Source organism: Pseudonaja textilis, chromosome 3, assembly GCF_049901715.1.
Source record: "Pseudonaja textilis isolate UNSWEBS1 chromosome 3, rPseTex1.2, whole genome shotgun sequence".
In the NCBI taxonomy this organism is placed as follows: Eukaryota; Metazoa; Chordata; class Lepidosauria; order Squamata; family Elapidae; genus Pseudonaja; species Pseudonaja textilis.
The window spans coordinates 51,147,600-51,168,410 of record NC_141992.1 but is presented as its reverse complement, the minus strand read 5'-3'; the positions used below and the strand labels follow the sequence as shown (position 1 = coordinate 51,168,410).

Genomic DNA, 20,811 nt, shown 5'->3' with positions numbered 1-20,811 from the left:
ATAATATTCTTTATAATTTAAAGAGAAAGTTTATAAAAAGGTAGACTGTATTTTCCCAACTTTTTTTTTTCACAAGGAGGAGAAACGAAGCCCAGGGAAACTCCAGCTTGATAGAAATGTGTGTCAGAAAATTAAACTAACCTCCACTACTGGGCCTGGATATTATAATTTAGATATATGTCTAAAATGATTCAATTGACTTTACCACCTATTTTCCATAAGCCTCATCAGTAATAAAGCAAGATGAAGGAGATGAAGTACAGTAGTTGTTCTCTCAGTTAATGGAAAATATTAACAGATGGCTGTGATTTTTATTGGTTTATATTTTTTAAAAAAACCATTTTCTTATGTGTCACTGGAGTTGCATACTGCCCAAAGAAATGTGGTTATTGGGCATTTCTGAAGAATAGGCAAACAAACAATTTAAAATACCTACAAATATGTCTACAATGATTTGTGGGTTGGATTATATAATCCAGAAGAAAACATATTAATTAAATTATCGTAACCTTGCAATCATAATCATAAAGAAACCAAAAAGCCATAAAGGTGGCAATGGTGAAAGAGGGCATGAGAATAGCATTTGCAATATTAGAATCTTATTTTCTGAGGAATTCATATTTAGCATAAAAAAAATCAGAATATATGTAACTTGTCAGTATAAGCTTAGTCTCCTTTAGAGACCATTGTAGAATTTAGGGTTGATATAGTTTAGAGTTATATCCAAAACCAGAGACAGAGAGAACTTTCAACACAATATTATTATTACCATAACTAACATGACATATCAGTAAACTTTTGCCTCAACAGATAATCTCTCTTTTTAATATTGTAACACAGAGGGAAAAAAAGAATCAGAAATACTATTCATATATTATGCGGGGGGGGGGGGCAGGACACAAAGAGAGAGAAAACAATATTGCCATGGATTTTACTATTATAATGTACTTTAATAAGACAGTATAACTATTCTGTGCAATTACCTCAGTATTTTATATAGGCAGAAGAGGATACTCACCAGTGGTGGTATTCTACCAGTTCAGGCCGGTTTGGGCAAACTGGTAGTAAAAAATGTTACCATTTGTCTGAACTGGTAGTAAAAAAACCAGCTACCGGTTCGACTGAACCGGTATTTCTTTTTCTTTTCCTCCTGACAATCAGCTGTTCCAGTGATCAGCTGTTCTGGGATCCCCTCACTATCTTACTGCTTCGCCCAGGAGGCTTCCCTGAGGGCCAGGAAGCAAAAAAACTAAGCACAAGGTGTATGTGTGCTGCACCACCCCCGCACTCCGTTTTTTGTCTCCTAGGCCTTAGGGAAGCCTCCTGGGAGCAAAAATGGCCACCCAGGAGGCTTCTCTGAGGCCCAGGAGGCAAAAAAAAAAAATATGGAGTGTGTGCGTGGGGAGGTTGCTGCAAAAAAAAAGGGGGGGCACGCCCACCTAGCCACACCCACCTAGCCACACCCACAGAACCAATAGTAAAAATATTTGCATCCCACCCGATACTCACTCTGAACAGCTGCTCCTTCATTGGGGTTAGAATATCCTTCACCTTTTTGTTTGATCCTACGAATGATGCCTCCATTATCAAATAAATCCTCTCCTTTGAAATCAAGCAGTTCAATCTAGACAAATAAAAAATAGCTCAAACTTTAAATAATGCAACTTCACATATAAAAGCATATTAAAAAAAACAGATATCTAATATCTAAAGATAAAACTATGTGATGACTCTTCCAGTAAGCCTACTTTCCTCTATAATTATAGAAAAAGGGATATATAAAGTGTTTAGTACAGCTCTTGCATCTTTTCAGTAGCAATATTCTGACAGATTTATCAGTTATCAGAGTAACTGTGGGAATCAGCATTAGACTTCATTAGAGCCAATGATGTGTCAAAGTTAAGTCACTCTTATCTAGAAACATTTTTCTCCCAGATTTAGGATAAGCCCAGCTAAATATCAGCACTTAGTCAAACCCGACTGATCTGAAAGTATTAGATAAGGTTGAATAGGGAGCTATAAAAAAAAATATCAGGGCTATAGTGTAGAATTTAAGTTTAAAAAAAAAAACCACACTAAAAACAATTGAAAATTACTTCCATATTATTGAAAATCAAAATGTTATTTAAAGGAGTCTATTTTAACTTTTTTTTAATTTGCACATAGTTCACTGATATTTTATTTACTCAGCCTTGCCTAGGGATCTGAGCAAAATCAATGCATTCCTCAGGCTCTGTGCAATGCAGCTTCAGGCCTCCACATCCTTTCTCAGTCTGATCATGCAGAACTGGATTGGAGTCCTAGTTGCCTAAATAACACTTAAATGATAACAATTAACCAATGGAACAGCTTGCTCTCGGAAGTTATGGGAGCGTCATCACTTGAGACTTTCAAGAAGAGAGTGGACTGCCATTTGTTAGAAATGGTGTAGAGTCCCCTGCTTGGGTGGAGGGGTTGGACTAGATGACCTATAAATTCCCTTCCAACTCTGCTTATCTGTTATAACATTTGCTATTTAGTGTTTCAAGAGCATGATCTTTTTCAAGCCTGATACAATTTTACCCCGCAACATGATGTTTGAAGCATTGCCATTGCCGGACTGTGTCAGATAGCTAAGCAGTTCACAATTCTAACACAGAGTATTTGGGGATAGAATATAGGTCATTCAATTAAACTTTCCACTACTGTAAATTTGTCTCAAAGTTTTTATAGGACAATAACAGAAATTTTATAGTTAAAGAAAAAAAAATCACAAGACTAGTGCAAGATAAGAAACTCACAATATTTGTCCCTGTGGAGGAAACATATTTTTATTGGCAACCCTTTCAACAATGTTTTGTGAACTGCAAATAATTTTGTGGCTCGTGTTTTTTTATGCTACAAAAGTTTGAAACTGAACAACAAATCAGGTTTTTATTCTCTTGTTAGTAATATTTACAAGATTTATATGGACGGAAAGGTAATTTTTTATATCTTTAGTTATAGGATTATGTTTTACAGAAAGTAGTTCTATAGATTTAAAGCTATTTAGAATGAATAACTGGATCAAATTACTGTTTTATCCACTAAATAAAAAAATCAGTTTTCTGTTTTTCCATTTTTCAAAGTACCCCCATTTAATTTCAGAAATTATACTTCTATTTATGCAACCTAAAAATGCATTTGCCTTCCTTGCAGCCACATCACTGGCTCATATTCAATCTGCAATCAGCTACTGTGCCAAGATCATTTTTGCAAGTACTGTTATCAAGGCAAGCATTTGGCATCCTATATCTCTGTACTTGATTTTTGTTTCCTTAAGTATTTTGCATGTCTCTCGTATTTAATACTGTTATTTTCAATCAACTTACCCACTTTTCAAGATTATTTTGATTTTGATTTCTTTCTTCCAGAGTAATAGCTATCCCACCCAATCTTCTCTAATTTGCAAAATTGATTAAGCATTGCTTCCCCCCTTTCATGCCTCATCTTACGCGTAAAACTGGATTGCCTAGAGACTTACTTTAAAAAAAATATTTATGATTACCTTCTGCAAGTACATTTTCCCAAAATAAGAAATACAAATATGAATATTATTGGTTTTATCGTCCACAGCTCCTATATTAATTATTTTAGCAAATAGATGTATTAATGACATAAAAATATAATTTACATAGTTTTTATACATTTATATTTTATTGTAGTTCCTTTAGAACCATGGAATTTGAATACCTGTAATAAAAAGAAAGAAAAAATATTTCATAAACTTACCTCAAAAAAGAGGGTTGCGTTTGAGGGGATCTTTGGGACACTACCAGCAGAGCCATATGCATATTCTGGCCTACATAGCAAGTGGCAGATCTCTCCTCTTTTCATAGTGGCAACCCCAATATCCCATGCTTTGATAACCTGACCTAACAAAATGAAAATTTCAATTTAATAATATTGTTCAGTAAGCTTTTCTTGAATCAACTAGAAATACACAATGTCATGGTCAAGTGACAAAATAGGACACTGTACTAAAACTGTACGTCTCAGTGACTTTTTAATCTGACAGTTTAAATAAACTGGAAAGTGCTTTATTGAAGTGGCACTCATTTCAGTAAGGAAGTTCTGCATAATCATCCAATTCAGACTTTACACTACACTGGAGCTTAGCATGATCTGCAGAAGCTTTTCTGCACTGAAGCCTTCAGCTGCTTGTCTTCCATGTATGAAGCAGCTAGAAAGGAAGACAGCTTAGGAAATGTTTGGTCTTTGGTCATACTAATATCCACATATTCTGTTCTGTCCTCACTACACATATTCTGTCCAGGATGTGGTCGATGTGATCTCTGATGAGGGTATTGCCTCCTTCTTTCTACTCTCATCCATGCCATGTAAGCAAGTTGTGATTACTTTCCCTTCTCTGGGCATGGCTTTTGAGGACAGGTGAAGCTCCCCCCACCACAGCTGTCCCAGTTTTACACTTCTATTACTTAGGCTAGAAAAGGATACTTGGCAGAATTCTTGTCCATTCTGCCTGGTTAAAAGAAAAAACAAGAACAAACTTGGCATTTGACTGATCCTCTGCTAAACCTGTTCAAACAATAGTATTTTTTTTTAAAGGCACAGCCAACATTTCAATGTTCTACTACTGAACCTGAAGAAAAGGCATTTCTTGGCAGGCAGCCCAGTACAAAATGGCAGGCAAAGGCAGGGGGTGGGGGTGGAGGAGGGCATGATGCCCATCAGAATAAGGAACAGCCAACTGCAAAAGAGGCATTTGTGTAAGTCAAAGTGAAGCACAGCAAAAAGAATAGGCCATTAGGTTTACTGCAGGGGAGAAAAACAATTACTTTTCGTGGAGAAACAGAGGAAGTCAGGTAAGGTCACTTTCCTAGGAGCCTAAAATGGCTGAAAACAATGTGATCTGTTTTTGCCCTTACCAAGGGGTGGATAACCTCTATTCTAACTGGGCCAAGCAAGTAGTGCAGATCAGCCCTTAATCTCACGTTCAGCTTTCCTTAAGCATGTGACACTAATGCTGCACATGATGTCAGCACTTCAAGGTGGACCAGACTACAAAACCAAAGGTATGCAGGCCAATAAAAACTTTTATTATAATAATATATTAACAGAATCTTGCCAATCTGAATGAGCTCCCCCTCCCGCCCCCTATATTTGTGAGAACTAGGGAGTCTTGTTGGAGACATTTTCTCAGGCTACATCTACTCTGGAGTCAGGCTTATTTTATCTGACCATTGATTTGGTAATGGCTCTTCCACCTATCCTTCCCTTACCCCAAATATAGGACCTTTGCTTAGGAAATCAGTGTCCTACTTCATCCAAATATAGGAAAACATGATTTGTACTGTACTACCAATGATTAATGATTTCAAATACAAAATTAAACTTGTAAAACATCTGCCAAACTTATAGTGTAACATTTAAGTATAGTTTCATGGCTCAATGGGATTCCACCACTGGAGAATGGTAAACCATCCACTTTCTAAGGCAGAAATGTGTATTACAAAACTTACACAATAGAAATTCAAGATCCATACACAATAACTGTACAATTTTTATCAAGCCTTTATATGTTTGCCAAAATCAAAGATCTCATTGTAGTTAAAAGAAATTCAGCTTCAATACTTTGGAATTATCTACTTATGGAGATTTCTTCACAGTGGGATATAATCACGCATAATGGCTTCGAAACTAAAGAATGTAGAACTTAGTATTACTGCTTTTGCTTAAACTTAATAGGCAAAAAAAAATCAGCCGAAAGGTTGTATATATTGCCAATTATAAATGACAAAAACTTATGCTGCCACAAGAAATTTGTTAGTGTTTGTGTTTATTGTTACAGATGTACCTTACTCTTTACCTGAAAATTATCTTTTTCAAAAAATAATAATAAAAAGTGCCAGTTTCCTTATAGTGCTTAAGCAGATTTTTTTTTTTAAAAAAAACCTACAATTAATAACTATGTTGTTTTATTACACTTTGACATATCAGAAAAAGAAGAGGAAGACTTCAATGCAATGGTGGTATGCTACCGGTTCAGCCTGGTTCTGCCGAGTTGGTAGCGGTGATGAGCAGTGGAAACCAAACCGGTTCTCTCTGCCACTCTGCTATTGGGTCGGGCTCCCATACTCATCTTTATCTTCTGCTTTTGAAGCGCAGCTGCTTTGCGCGACAGCTGCTGAAACAACTAGGAGAGTGCAGGCTTGCAGCAGGTGAGTTGGAATGCCTCTGCGCCTGCGCAAAGTGCGTGTTAGTGCGTGCATGCACATAAAGTGCGTGCAAGCATGCAAAGCGCACCCACCAAGCCACGGCCACCGAACCAGTGGTAAAAGTTTTTTAATCCTACCACTGCTTCAATGGGACTGCAACCTGATAATCTGAAATCATTCCCAGTGTCCAGGAATTAGGGCAGAATCATTTTGATATGAATGGAAATAGCAGGATGCTCTCCTCTTTCCTTGCCCAGGTTTTCCTTTCACACTCAAAATCTGCTCCAAATCAGGTTTTGTTGAATGAATGACAGGCTGACATAAATTGTCTCTTTCCATTCTGATAATGGAAACCATTGTAGCTGATAAACATCCCATCCATTCTACTGCTGTTTTACTCTTAAAATTTAACAAATATTTGAACATATTTCTTTAAAATGTTTGTTTTTTTCATTGCTGAACACATTAACAGTAGAAGGTCTAATGAAAACATCGAGAATGCTACACGTGAAAATGAAAAAGACTTTAGACAGCTGATTTTATTCTGATGACAGCTAAATGTGCTCCATTGCTTAGAGCGCCACTTGACAAAAATCATTATAAAGCAGCTTTATACATAGGTTGAACCATGAACTTCTCTTCCTTCACAGTTCTGCAATCAGTCTGCTTGGCAGCTATGCCAAAATTCATCAGATGAGAGAGAATCTTACTCTGTCAGAATTATAAGCCTTTAAAAAAAAAACCAAATCAAAAAGATACAGTATTGCCATTAGCCAAAGTATTTTTCCACAGTCAAAATAAACAGTGACATGCAGTTTCATATAATTTATGTTTGTTTATTAAACTATCTCGGATTGTAACTGATGGGAAAGGCAGAGACACATTTTTATGTTCCGTCAAAACAGAAAAGCATATACAAAACTAGCATGTCAGGAAGCAAGGTCAGGCATTTGATTCCCCACCCATAATCAGTAACAGATACATCACATGAGGCCACTAATCATGTACATTTTATTCACATCTGAAAACTCCAGGCTTGCTTTAAATGTATTTATAAGCCTATAAGAAGCTGACCACTGTACAATGAGTGGAGGAAGATTTCACTCTCTGATAATTCTTAATGTTTACAAACAAAGCAAGTGCTGTGTTAGCCTTGATGGTAAACTAGAAATTTAGTCCCTGCCTGGAAAAAGAAGGGAGTGAGAATATATGTTTTGCAAGAATGATACACAGCTAGTCATGCTTGCACAAAAACATTAGTAAACATCTTTTTCCATTAAATATGGCAACATACTTTCTGAATTACAGAAGTGATGGTGCAGCATTTTCACTAGAACTGCTAAAGGCAAATCTACCCTACAAATCTGAACTATTAGAGCAAGAGCAAATTAGCATAACAACTTCATTCAAGAAAATAAGAAGTTGAACATGATAAATGCACATACAAAAAAATTTCCTCTGAAAGGCCCCTAATCTTATGACAGAAATATAATTTTCAAGTCTTCCAGATTGTGATGGGAAACTAGAACCATTTTGTAATGTTTGCATCTTCAATGCAGCCAAAAATACCATTGCAAGTTAAGGTCAGCATTTCATAGCAATATTATGAAGGAAAAAATACTGGGTGCCTGATTTGCCCGATAGTGACAGATCTCATATACTTACTAATTCTTAGGAGTTTTCTCTGTTTGCCCTTATAGTCTTTCTGAAAACAGAACTACTGTATATACAAATATATTGAAATTTTGTTGGAAAAAAAAAAACTCCCGTTCATATGCCTAAAGCTCTCTTTACCTTTCTCCACCTTTTCCACTCTTTACCTTTGCCCAGGCTGAAGATAAATGGCTCATTCCTGTCACGGCTGGAATCAAACTTTTTTCCATTGGCCAGCTTTCCTTTGTAATGGACATAAACTTTGTCTCCAATCATAGGAGATTCATCCTTATTTCCTGGTCTCTTCACAATCTAGAATTAGGAAATGAAAACAGGGTTTAGCAATTATCAGTTCTAAACTTTCTTCCATATTATTCAAATGCATGGGTTTATAATTTCATAATTTGCACTGATTCATCTCAAAAGATAGATAAAAAACAATAATAGTTGAAAAACTATAATCGGAATATAAGTGCATACAGATCACAACCCAGAAAATTCGTTGACTTCCGATCAACTTGTTTATAATGACTCAACTGGTTCTTAATTCCATGGGAATCTGACAACCAATCAGGATACATTTCTTGCCCAGGAACAGGAAGCAAATTCAAAGCCAACCCAGGTGGACATTTCTTCCAACATAAGAAACTGCAAATTTTGCTGTAATATCCAAACTGATCTTTTATTTTACATTGTATTCAACTACAATATTTGTTAATGATCTAAAAAGCCCAGTGAAATCCACTATGTCATTGTGGCTTCTACATCTAGCTAAATTCCCCTTGTAACATTTACCACACAATAAAGTGTGAACTGTAAAGTAACTGAAATACATATTTTTCAGGAGCTAGTTTTTAATTCTTCTGGAAACACTCAAAATGGTACATATGTACTATACAATATCTCGTGCCTGTCCCACTTTATTGTGTTATGTTAAACTTACTACAACCAAGATTTGCATTATTATAATGGAGATGGGACAGAGAAAGGGTGCTGCCATTTGAACTGAGATATTTCCAAACTGTTATGCTTGGGAAAGAACATTAATTTCTCCTATAATCTCACCTTCAGAACTCCTCGATCTTTATTTGGTGTTATATCTTCACCTTGTTCAACAAGAGTTGCTGCTTGGACCTCGCCTTCCTTCTTTGTAGCCTCATCAGTTGTCATGGTCTCATTTCATAGGCAGAGCCTAGGCAAACAAATACAAACTTGAATGAATTATGATAAATTGCCCTATTAAACGTGACTCCAAATGCTGCCTTCTATCACATGACAATTTCTCCATATGTTAATAATAAATGAATATAAATAGTAGAAATCATTAAAAAAATAATACATGGCTAGAGAGCCTTTTTAAAAGAGTCTCACTCCCACAGATAATGAAAGAAGCTGATAACGATAGTGGACAAAGTCATTTTGCTACTACCTCTATTTCTTCCTCTTACAATCTTGGTTTTATTCCCATTCCAGTGGAGCCTGGGGGGCATGTTAGTTTTCTGTAGTGTTTTTACTGGTATAAGAAGTAGGTTGAAATGCCACAGGACACAGATGTAGCATAGGTCACCAGCTGTAACCCCAAAAGGCTACTTGGTTCTTGACACAAATGAATTAAAAGGAAAAAAAGAAACAGATTGCAGCTCAAAAAGATCACATATCTTAAAATGGGAAAGAAATATTTTAATACATTTATTAGCATCTGTGTCCTAGAAAAGTATTGTGATATGTATATTTTATAAATAAATACAATTATTTCTTATTAAAGCATCAATATGAGCATTTAAGAAGGCTAAGGAGACTGTTCTATTATATTGTTTGAATTTGGACCTATTTTTGCTACTGTTGGATGTGGAAAAATCATAGAAGTTTCATTATTTACCTAATAATGAATAAATAAATTAGAAGAAAATTTGTATAACTTCCAAAGTTACCCAGCTACCTCTAATCTTTATCCTTCAGAACAACAAATTTTATCTGTTTTTTCATTCATTTCTGCCTCCCAAAAAAAAAGAGAAAGAAGAATGGGGGAGAGAACAAGAAAAGGCAAAAGGTTCATATATCACAGTAGACTTTTCTTTAAAAAGGACACTTTGGAGACATATTTGTTTTCCTGAATGGGACACAGAATATGCATTTATTGATTTATGCATTTATATCCAGTATTTCTTCTGAGAGCTCAAGATGGTTACATGGCAGTCAATCTCTAAGGTTTATCCCGCCCACCGCCCCACCCCCAAAATCCCACTGCACAGGCTAGGCTGAGAACAGCACCTGGCCCATCACTAGTGAACTCTGTGGTCAAGTTCATCGTATTTACCCTCATAATAGACCATACTCCTGAAATATTTCTTTTCTACCCATGGTTCTGAAGTAATGAAAACAACACAGGAACAAGACAACAAAAATAACCGATGAAGTAAATCTGGACGAATTTAGCTAGATTTTGGGTTGGACAAAACAATATCCTACATTGGGAAGACCAGCAGGAGAAAATCAGATAATGGGATGGGGGGTGGGATGAATTTAAGGAGCAGGTAGAAGAAGGAGGGATATATCTTGGACCAGGAGGTAAGACTGATAAAAGAAAAAGCAGCAACAAAGTGATCAGGCAGCAAAATGTGTAGAATGGGTAGAAAATAAGATGGGATGTGGGGGGGGGGGATTTATGACAGTGAGAAAATGCAGCCAAACAAGATAGAAAAGGGGGGAAAGAGGGGGAGCAGGAATACTTTGTGAGGTGATGGAGGAAGAGGAGAAAAAAACTTATCAGGTAAATGTTGTTGTTTGGTGGTATTAGAGGCATCATTACAGGATGTAAGCTGTTCCAAGTACAATAAAGCTGCCTTTTTTAATGGACTGATAGTGATTTTGTCAATGCCAATGGTGTTCAAGTGCTGCCCCAGATGTTTTGGTATTGCATCTAAGGCACCTATTACTATTGGTAATATTTTTGCTTCTTTTTACTACAGTCCTTCAACTTCTATTTGCACGTTTTTGAATTTTATGGTTTTCTCCAATTCTCTTTCGTTTATTCTACTCCAGATACTGCACATCCACTTTCCATTCTGTCTCCAGGTACTCCACATCCACTATCCAGACTTTTTAAAAATGTTTCTTATTGATTATTATTACAATGCAATACTGTATTTATGAGTTTTACTTTGCCTGCCCAGGGTCTCTAGAGCTAGACTGCTCATAAATGTTAATCAATAAAGAAAAACTAATAAAATAACTGAGCTGCATAAAAAGGGAGCTTGGAAAAATCAAATATAATTTTGTTCTAGAAAGCAATATTAGACAAGTGTTTAACTGGAGAATCATGTCTGATCTTTAATCAAAAAGGCACATATTGCTCAGGCACATATTGACCATCTGTAGTTATCATTTCAACTCAACTAAAGAAAAATATGTTCAGAAAAGCTGAAGAACACAATCCTAGCATTTTAATTGTTCCAAATCTGTTATTTGAAAAACACAACCCAGCACATTAGTGGAAGACACTGAAAATATTGACAGTCATTTAATATTTTATTTTTTTCCAGATTGAGAAGGCTGGCAAACAATACACACTAGCAAAATGAAATATCCATCTGTGCTACTATTATCCGAACCCAGAATTTCAAATACTAAAACATTAGGCCATTTTTTCTGATCCGTATTCTACAATAGAAGTCACAGATGAAGAATCTTTTTTTCTTGTCTATATAGCACTTACCTATAAAGTTACCAAGTCACCAAGAGTCAGACATGACTAAATGGTTAAAACAACAAACAATAACATGCTAGGTTATATTTCAGTATCCAGTCATGTGGCTTTTGATGCTCCCTGCCAGCTTCCCACAGGTAAAATAAATGTGGAAGCCTACAGGAAGTCAAAAGTTCCTCCCAGTCCGATTTTTTTCCTACCCATGATCACTATGTTTCTCTATTTAGAAAAGAAAATGCTGATCCAGTGGATAATGTGTATCAAATCTGGTTAAAAATAGAATTGATGCCTTTCTAACATTACCATATTTTTCACTGAATATGGTGATACTTGTTTTGTTTCCATATTCAGTCCAATAAAAAAATTGCACCTAAAAAGGACATGACATATTAAAGCTAAATATCACTGACCATGAATCTTGAAGAGAGAGGGAGGGAGGGAAGGACTGCTTGATTTAATAAATGCAGAACAATGCTAGTAGGATCCATGACAGAAGAAACTAAACAGTAAAAGTGCTTAAGGACACTAATAATTCCTAAGAACAAGAGAAATTTAAAAGCCAGTTACAAATATCTCCAATGAAGAAAAAATAAACAGCTATGTCAAAAAAATGAAGTTCTGAAAGCAAGAAGGACATTTTTTGAAAAATGTTAAGTAGCAGAAAAGAGGACATAAAGAGAAAATAAAAGAATAAAAATACAGTACGAGCTGCTCATGAAGATGGCAAGATGCTAACAGATAACAAAGAGAAAGCAGAGCTGTTTGAAGCTTACTTTGTCTCAATCTTTCACAATAATAGGAAGATATTTCACCAGGGAACTTGAAAAGCAAGATGACGGGATAGTACTGAAGTTCAAAATTGGCATAGTCAGAGGATATCTATTTATTTTAAATGAATTCAAATCTCTATTCTAAGAGATTAGAATGCAACTCTGGTGATTAAAACCTTAAATGTCATTAAGATTATCTTGAAGTACCACATGATTGGAGAGAGCAGATACGATATCTTCAAAAAGAGGAGCAAGCAAATTTAGGGATTGAGAAAACAGTAGAATTTCAAAAGTCAGGAAGACACCAGACTAGGTCATGGAGAGTTTACTATACTAAACACCTTAAAAACAGCGTGATAGTTGTCATGGATAACTATATACGCTACAAACGTCTATGTACAAAAATGTTTATCTAGTGATTGTCCAGGGTTTTGCAATCCAGATATGGAATCCTAAGTCAAGAACAATTCTTGCCAGGTTAACATTTCATTTTTTAATTCTAAAATTTCCTTATTGGATAAAGGGAATGCTATAGCTCTAATATAACTTGATTTCAATAAAACATTTGCCAAAATACCCTCATGGCATTCCAATAAACTAGCTACTTAAGTATGGGCTAGGTTGCATGTTTTACTACCATTTCATTTTGCATGACTTTTTCTGTGTAGTTCAGAACTTTTCTTTAACATTATCTCTTATTCTGGATCCACTATATAGGAAAGTTCAGTTCTAGTCCCACATATACCTCCCAGGCCAACACCTAAGACTTATAAGAGATTAAAAGATTTGGGCAGCTCTGCACTTAAGGGGAAAGAAGAAAATAAAATGTGACAGCATTCTTCAATTAGCTGAAAAGATAGCATATATAAGATGGTCAAGTCTTCCTCTTTCATTCTAATCTGCAGAAGATGGAATAATGAATTTAAGTTATAGAAAAGCATTCCAGCTGAATGTTAGGAAAAAAAACTTCCTAACAATACATATGTACATGGCCATATCATGCCACTCTCATAGAAAGCAACATTGTTCAAATTGCAGATACAAAGTAAGAAATAGAATGGGCGTTGGTAGAAGTTACCGTGATCTTCTATCTATGCTGTGAGAGAGCCCAGGATGGGTTATGACGTCATTTAGCTGAGTCTGTACTAAGATATAAAAGCCAGCCCCCGGGAGAGAACCCAGCTTTGGCAAGATACTTGACAGACTGAAAGGTGTCTCTGAAAGCCCAAAATAAATACAGAAATATGTCTTACCCTCTCCAGACGAATCAAGGGAGGGGCTGGGCTCTCTCGCAGCATAGATAGAAAGGGCGTTCACGGTAATTTCTACCAATGCCCATTCTCCTCCATGTTGCATCGAGAGCCCAGGATGGGACATACCAAAGCTTGCATGTCCACGGGCGGGTCATCGTCTGGCTCATCACACCGACTGTGGAACCACTCGTTGAAACACCCGTCTGCCGAAGGCTGCAGTCGCCGAGGCAAAGGCATCCAGACAGTAGTGTCTGATGAAAGGAGACGGAGATGTCCACGTGGCCACACGACAAATCTCTTCCAAGGATGCTTGGGTCACCCAGGCAGCAGAAGTGGCCACGCTTCTGGTAGAGTGCGCCGTCAGACCTCGGGGAACCGGAGGGGCCACAGCTTTGTAGGTCTGCTCAATGCAAGACCTGACCCACCTGCTAATAGTAGTAGAAGAGGCCTTGTGCCCCAAGTGAGAAGGGAAAAAGGAAACAAACATGGCTTCCGACTTCCTGAAGGAGGAAGTATGCTTAATGTATATTCTAAGAGCCCTTCTTACGTCTAGTGTGTGCCACTGCTGCTCTAAGTCATGGTGCGGGAGGGGGCAGAAGTCAGGCAAAACAATGTCCTCGGACCTGTGAAACCAGGTGTTAACCTACAGAATAAATGAGGGGTCCAGACGAAGAACAACCCTATCATCGTGAAAGGAACAAAGGTCCTGTCTGATGGAAAGCGCAGCAAGCTCAGAAACCCTCCTGGAAGAAGTGATGGCAACAAGGAACACTACCTTCAGAGTCAGGAAATGGAAAGACACTGTTTTAAGGGGTTCAAAGGGGGACTTTGTAAGGGCATTAGGGACCATATGGAGGCCCCAAGAAGGATACCTGTGAACCACCGAAGGGTGCAGGTTGGAAGCCCCTTTCAAAAACTTCCTGACTGAAGTGTGATGGGATAAGGAAGGAAGCGAACCCCATGAAAGGACCGAGGAGAGGGCTGCAACCTGCCTGCATAAGGTGTTGGGGGCCAAACCTTTCTCCAGCCCATGCTGAAGGAAGCTAAGAACTTCTGCCAACTGGGCTGAAGCAGGAGAAACACCCTTCTTGAGGCACCATTGGGAAAAAGCCTTCTAGGTGGCATCATAGATGCGCCTTGTAGAAGGTTTGCAAGATGCCAGGATAGTGAGGATGATCCTTTCTGGAAGATCAGTCTCCTCTAGCCGCTGCCGCTCAAGTGCCACATGGTCAGCTTGAACCACTGGGGCTCTGGGTGGAGCAGGGCCCCCTGGTGAAGGGAAATTAGATGGGCTGGGATCCTCCAAGGAGAAGCCACCAATAGGTTGACCAGGTCCACAAACCAGGGCCTCCTTGGCCAATAGGGTGCCAGGAGGAGGAGCTCTGCACGTTCCTCCAACATCTTCCGAATTACTGCCAGAGTGATGGGAAGCGGTGGAAAAGCATAGAGAAGACCCTTGGGCCATTTGCATCGAAGAGCATTGGTCCCCTCCACTCCCTGGTAAGGAAACCTGGTGAAGAATCTGGTGACAGAGCAGACCCTTCCCATAAATTGGCTAGAGCTCAGAGCCATTGTTCTGGCTCTCAAGCATTTCAGGCAATCAGTGACCAGACGTTTTAAGGAGTGGAGAAGAGATCCACCTCCGGTGTTCCAAATCTGAGGGAAAGATCCCTGAATAGAGATGGAGGAATGGACCATTCTGCCTGGTCGACTAGGCTCCTGCTGAGCCAGTCAGCCTGGGAGTTGTCAACCCCGGAGATGTGGTCCGCCGAGATCGACAACAGGTGTTTCTCTGCCCATAAACCCAACCGTACAGCCTCTCTCATGAGAGGCTCATCCCCCCTTGCCAGTTGACATGAGCCTTTGCAGCCATGTTGTCCATAAGGACTAGAACATAAGAGCTGGTCACTGATTGCCTGAAATGCTTGAGAGCCAGAACAATGGCTCTGAGCTCTAGCCAATTTATGGGAAGGGTCTGCTCTGATCTGGACCAAGAACAAGGGATTACTTAGAGCGACAGAAGGAATGACCCCCTCCCCCCCGAAAGGGCCATTTACCAGTAGAAGGTTGTTGCCTGCCAGAAGCTTCCACCCATTACGGCCTGTGAGAGTGGGGCAAGCGAGATGAGGTCTCCGCTCGGAAGGCAGAGGGCGATAAGGAGCAGGGCGATAGTCGGCTTTCTTCCCAGAGGAAGAGAGAATTTTATGTTTATCTCTGGTTTCGATGAGATAAAGTTCCAGAGCATCACCAAAAAGCTTATCGCCTGCGAATGGAACTGAAGCCAGCTTCCATTTTCGGCATGACTCCACCTGCCAATTTCATAGCCATAAAAGTCTTCTTGCTGCTACAGAAGATGCCATGGCCTTGGATGCAAATTTGGCGGAATTGAGAGTGGCATCCGCAGTGAATTCCACCGCTTCAATAATCTTATTAAGGTCTTGGTGAGACCAAAGGTCAGAAGCAGGCAATCTATTCTGGAGTTGGCGCAGCCACTGTATGGATGCCCTTGTGAAAAAGGATGCTGCTGTTGAAGCCCAAACAGGCCAAGCAACGGCCTGGTGATTGTGCTTGAGGGTCTGTTTGAAGTGTTTATCATCTGGTTTCAGGATATCTTCTGGCTCTCTGGCCAGAAGATGAGAACGAGGCCAGAACTGGAATGTCAACAGAAGGCACTGCCAGGGCATTGTCCAGAGCTGCGCTGACATTGTAGAAACACTTATCCAGAGAAGATGGGTGAGGATCTGCTGAAGGAGAAGCGCACTGTTCCTTGACCATGTCCAGGAACAAAATGGGAGAAGGCAAAACCTCTGCATGCACTACAGGCTTGGAGAAGAGCGAATCCCCTTGGCTAGAGGGATTTCCTTTTGCCTCGGGAGCCACTTCCTCTGGCGACAGCCTGGCAGTGACCAAGGCCTTGCTGAGTAATGGCCTGAAGAGAGTAGGTTTGAAGACCAATGGAGAGGATATCTGCTCTGGGCGAGAATCCTCTTCCTCTGAAAGATTTTGGTCAAAAAAATCTCACCCTCTTCACACTCTGAATGAGAAGAGTAACTGATCGTGAAGCCTTCAGATGGTGAAGGCCTTCCTTCCTCATCAACCTCCTCCCATTCTGGTAGAGAAGAATGGACCCTGAGGTCCTGGGGCCTGTGTAAATCAGGATGATGAGGCAAGGAACTTATAGATTGAGAAGGAGAAGGGCCTGAACCCTTTCCAGAGGTTGAAGAATTTGATTGAAGCCTTCAGCCAATCCCTGCCTAATGGCTAATGAGACAACACCTTGGATATCTCCTGGTCTATGCTCAAAGGTAGAGGCAGAAGGCAGAAGGCCCACTGCTGTGGGAGTGAAGGTGGCTTCAGGCCTAGATTGAGGAAAAGTTCGAGGCCTGGAGGGAGGGGGAGGAGCATAGGGCACAGAAGCCTGTTGGAAATAAGGCCCAGATCTGCTCAGATCCTGTACTGCAAGAGCCTCAGGAGACCAGGATGGAGGATGGAAAGGCTTGTAGATAACTTCTCCTCCCCTGGGAGGGCTTGGTTGGGGCCCACGAGTATCACCTGAAACATGCTGTAGTTGCACTCCATTCTGTTGAATAGTTCTGTTGAACACCCTCTCTAGAGCTGCATGTCTGCGCTTCTCTGCCCTCAATTCAGCCTGAGTTGCCTTCTTAGGGGCTAGAGCCTTAGCTTTGATTTTAGCAGCCACCTCCCTCTGGACTGATTGGGTGCGTTGCCTACATCTTTTTCTCTTATTGGGCTTAAGAGACAGTTCCACTGGGGGGGGAAAGCTCTGCCTGAGCCTTATCTTGCTCCATTTGTAGAATAAAGGCTCTTGCGTTAGAAAGAAGCTGTTTTAGAAATTTTTCTATTAAGCCCTTAGGGTATAAATGGCCCCCGAGCTTACAAAATGGCTGCTCACCTCGTGGTGGAAGGCTTGAATCCAAGATGGCCACTGACTACAGGAAACAGGCTCCAAGATCGAAGAATCGCTCCTTAGGCTATACAGAGCCCCAAGCAAAATCAGCAAGGGAGCAACCAGCCACATGATCAGCTGACTTGTGCTCTTATCAGTTTGCCGATTGTTTTGCCGATCGCTCCAAACCGCAGGTGTGGGGGAGGTCTACAGACACTGCCCAGCTTGCCTGTACAGAGCTCTGTAACGCTGCTCCCAACATTGCAGGAGAGAGAGCCCTGCTCTCCTGGAAGAGCAGCTGCCCTGGGAGCTGCTTGAAGCGAGGAAAAAAGTACTGAAGATTGCTGGTGAGTGCTCTCTAACAGAAACGCTTTCAGAGACATAGCTACTGACTGAAAGGAGCCGAGTCAAAAGCTGGGGTCTCTCCCGGGGGCTGGCTTTTATATCTTAGTACAGACTCAGCTAAATGACGTCATTGGAAGGAGTCAACCCATCCTGGGCTCTTGATGCAGCATGGAGGAGAAAGCAAAATAAATTTAAAAGATGTAAGATAAGCAAAAGGAAATTTTAATTACCATAATTCCAGTTTACTTAAACACTTGAACCATTTTTTGCTTTCATCTCATCCATACATAGATTTCTCTACTACCTTTTCACAATTTCTCATCTTTTTCATTAATTTACCGAACTACGTCTTTCCTTTCTTGCTTAATTTATTCTTCATCCATATCTTCGTTTTTCAACTGAATCCTTATCATTTTTTAAAACCACCTTAACATACTTTCATATTAACTCCATGTTAATAATGTATTCATTCTTAATTGTAGTATTTTCTTTATCTCATACACTTTTTAATTAACCCATCTTCACAGCATTCAATGCACTTTTAAATATATTTCGATATAATAACTTTTCCAGTTACTCAGAAAGGTGATTGATTCCCTTCCTATAAATGTTTTCAAGTAGAAGCTAGATAGTTATATATCTACACAAATACACTACATGCACTTAAGAAATGCTAAAATTAATGTTACATTTTCATGTTACTGAATTATAATGAAATATTTTAAATATTCTTATTAAAAATTCCAGCTAAATCTTTAAATGCCAACTATAAATTTCACTTGTCCAGTTTTTTTCAGTCTATATATAGCATGGAACATGACATTCCTTTTTAGTGTAACCATAATAAGTACTAATGAATATTATTTCATATGATTAAGTTGTAATTATTTGTTTTAAAACTGGCTGTATAGTGTGCAACAACATTCTTTTGCTATTCCTTTTTCCATATGTTTTTCATTTCCTTTAATCATCTTTTCATACATTAACAAGGAAATAAAAGAATTGAACATCATGTAAGTACACACTGTAAATAGACTGAAGCTCTATAAAAGCAATCTACTATTATTATACTGTAGTTGCTGTTGGGGAAAAAACTGACTGTAAATTACAGTTTTTCATGAAAGCTGTATGCATTATGTGGGCTTAATGGCCAAGAAGCCTTCCCCTCATACAGAGTTCTTTTACTTTACTTTTTTTTAAACAAATGACCAGCAAAATAATGGCAAACAATAAGAGGTGTATCCAAAGATGCAATATAATTGGTGGAAATTTTTATCTGGGAGAATTTAGGTTTATGGTAACAGTGGCTCTTTATAATCTATGTCAAATTGTCAAAAGAGGCAAAACAAGTTGCTTATAATATATATATGATGTATATGAAGAAAAAGAGGGCAAAAAATAAAGAAATTAAAGCTGCAAGTACGTCTTATCTACCTACTGTAGTTCTATTCTGCTCACATGATTATTTATGATGCTAATTATGTCAGAGTAGATCAAAGGCCTACCTATATACCTGCTGTCCAATAAATGTTTGGCAAAACTTTATTTGTTTTGTATGTTACAAAATCCTTATCTTCAGGCAAATACAGGAAGTCCTCACCTTACAACCACAACTGAGTCCAAAACTTTTGCTGTTAAGCAAGAAATTAAGTGAGTTTTGCCTAATTTTATGATCTTTATTGTCACAGTTAGGTGAATCATCACAGTTGTTAAATTAATAACAAAGTTGTTAGGTGAATTTGGCTTCCCCATTGACTTTGCTCATTAGAAGATCACAAAAGGTGATCACATGACCAAGAGATATTGCAACTATCATATAAATATGAACCAGCTGCCAAGCATCCAAATTTTGGTCACATGACCATGGGGATGGTGCAATTATTGTAGGTGTGAAAAACAGTCACTTTTTTCAGTACATCGTAACTTTGAATGGTTACTAAATGAACTATTGTAAGTTGAGGACTACTTGTATCACATTTTTATATTAAATACAAATAGCCAAAACGTAAACAGACAAGTTAATTAAGAAAGTGCTCTCAGTCCCTCATATATTATGAATAAAGCACAGAGACATGTTCCAGGGCATTATGGGAGTGGCAACTGGAAAAACTAGCCCTGCCCAATACTGGGTACAGTGTGAAAAGCCAACTATCCAGAGGCTGTATATATTGTCAATACATGTTTTAAATATGTTGTCTGCTACTTGAGTCAATTTTTGTGCCAGAATTCAACTGAAGTCAAATTTCTTCATATTGTACATTACTTCTAAGTCATAAATGGCAAATCAACATACTGTATATGCAACTGTCTGGTATACCAGCTTCATCTGCAGTGGAATGGATTCATTTCTTATTTAAGGTCCATCTGAATGGTTTATGTCAGTTCTTAAATGAAACAGAAAAAACATGGAAAGGAATATTGACACATTGTGTATCAAATACGGGGAATGAATACACTGCAGTTATAAACTTACAGGCATCACTTTAATTGTAAGCAATTTTACTAAAGTATGTGGAATGGGTTTATATACTATATGTATCTTCTAGCTGGTGGGTTAATAGATAGGAGGCAGCTGAGGTTTACGGATGTGATTTATTTATCAAATGGTTATTCAATTTGTCCTTGACTTACAATTGTTTTACGCCCATTCATACCCAGCAACTCCTGGGAATGAACACTTTATGGCTGCAAATCAGTGATGGTATTTGATTTTTTTTACTACCGGTCCTGTGGGCGTGGCTTGGTAAGCATGGTAGGGAAAGGATACTGTAAAATCCCCATTCCCTCCCGACCCCACTAACCTGCTTTCCAGCTTTGTTCTCCTGCGCAAGGCCCCAACAAGGACTTCCGGTTTGAGCCTCTTCGTGGACAGAACGAAACCACGATTGTGCACGGTTTCGATCCGTGCTCACCACTGGAGCGCTCCGAGCCAGCTGGTTACGGGGCTAAGCCACCCCGTAGAGGTGGTGAAGAGGGGGGA

At 38.8% G+C, this 20,811-nt stretch overlaps 1 protein-coding gene across 6 annotated transcripts in view; it reads right to left on the bottom strand.

Moving 5' to 3' along the window:
• FKBP5 (FKBP prolyl isomerase 5) overlaps positions 1-20,811 on the bottom strand; it is a 60,451-nt gene that overhangs the window by 20,401 nt on the left and 19,239 nt on the right. For 4 of the 6 annotated variants that reach the window (XM_087929672.1, XM_087929670.1, XM_026718210.2 and 1 more), the window contains 4 exons: positions 8,916-9,042; positions 8,018-8,162; positions 3,751-3,893; positions 1,510-1,624 (listed from right to left, as the gene is read on the bottom strand). In XM_087929672.1, the coding sequence (XP_087785798.1) occupies positions 1,510-1,624; positions 3,751-3,893; positions 8,018-8,162; positions 8,916-9,020 (508 nt within the window). In that variant the 5' untranslated portion in view covers positions 9,021-9,042. Of the gene's footprint in view, positions 1-1,509; positions 1,625-3,750; positions 3,894-8,017; positions 8,163-8,915; positions 9,043-17,492; positions 17,723-20,124; positions 20,216-20,811 lie in introns of those variants that run through there. The other 2 variants (XM_087929669.1, XM_087929667.1) reach the window with 2 other exon arrangements.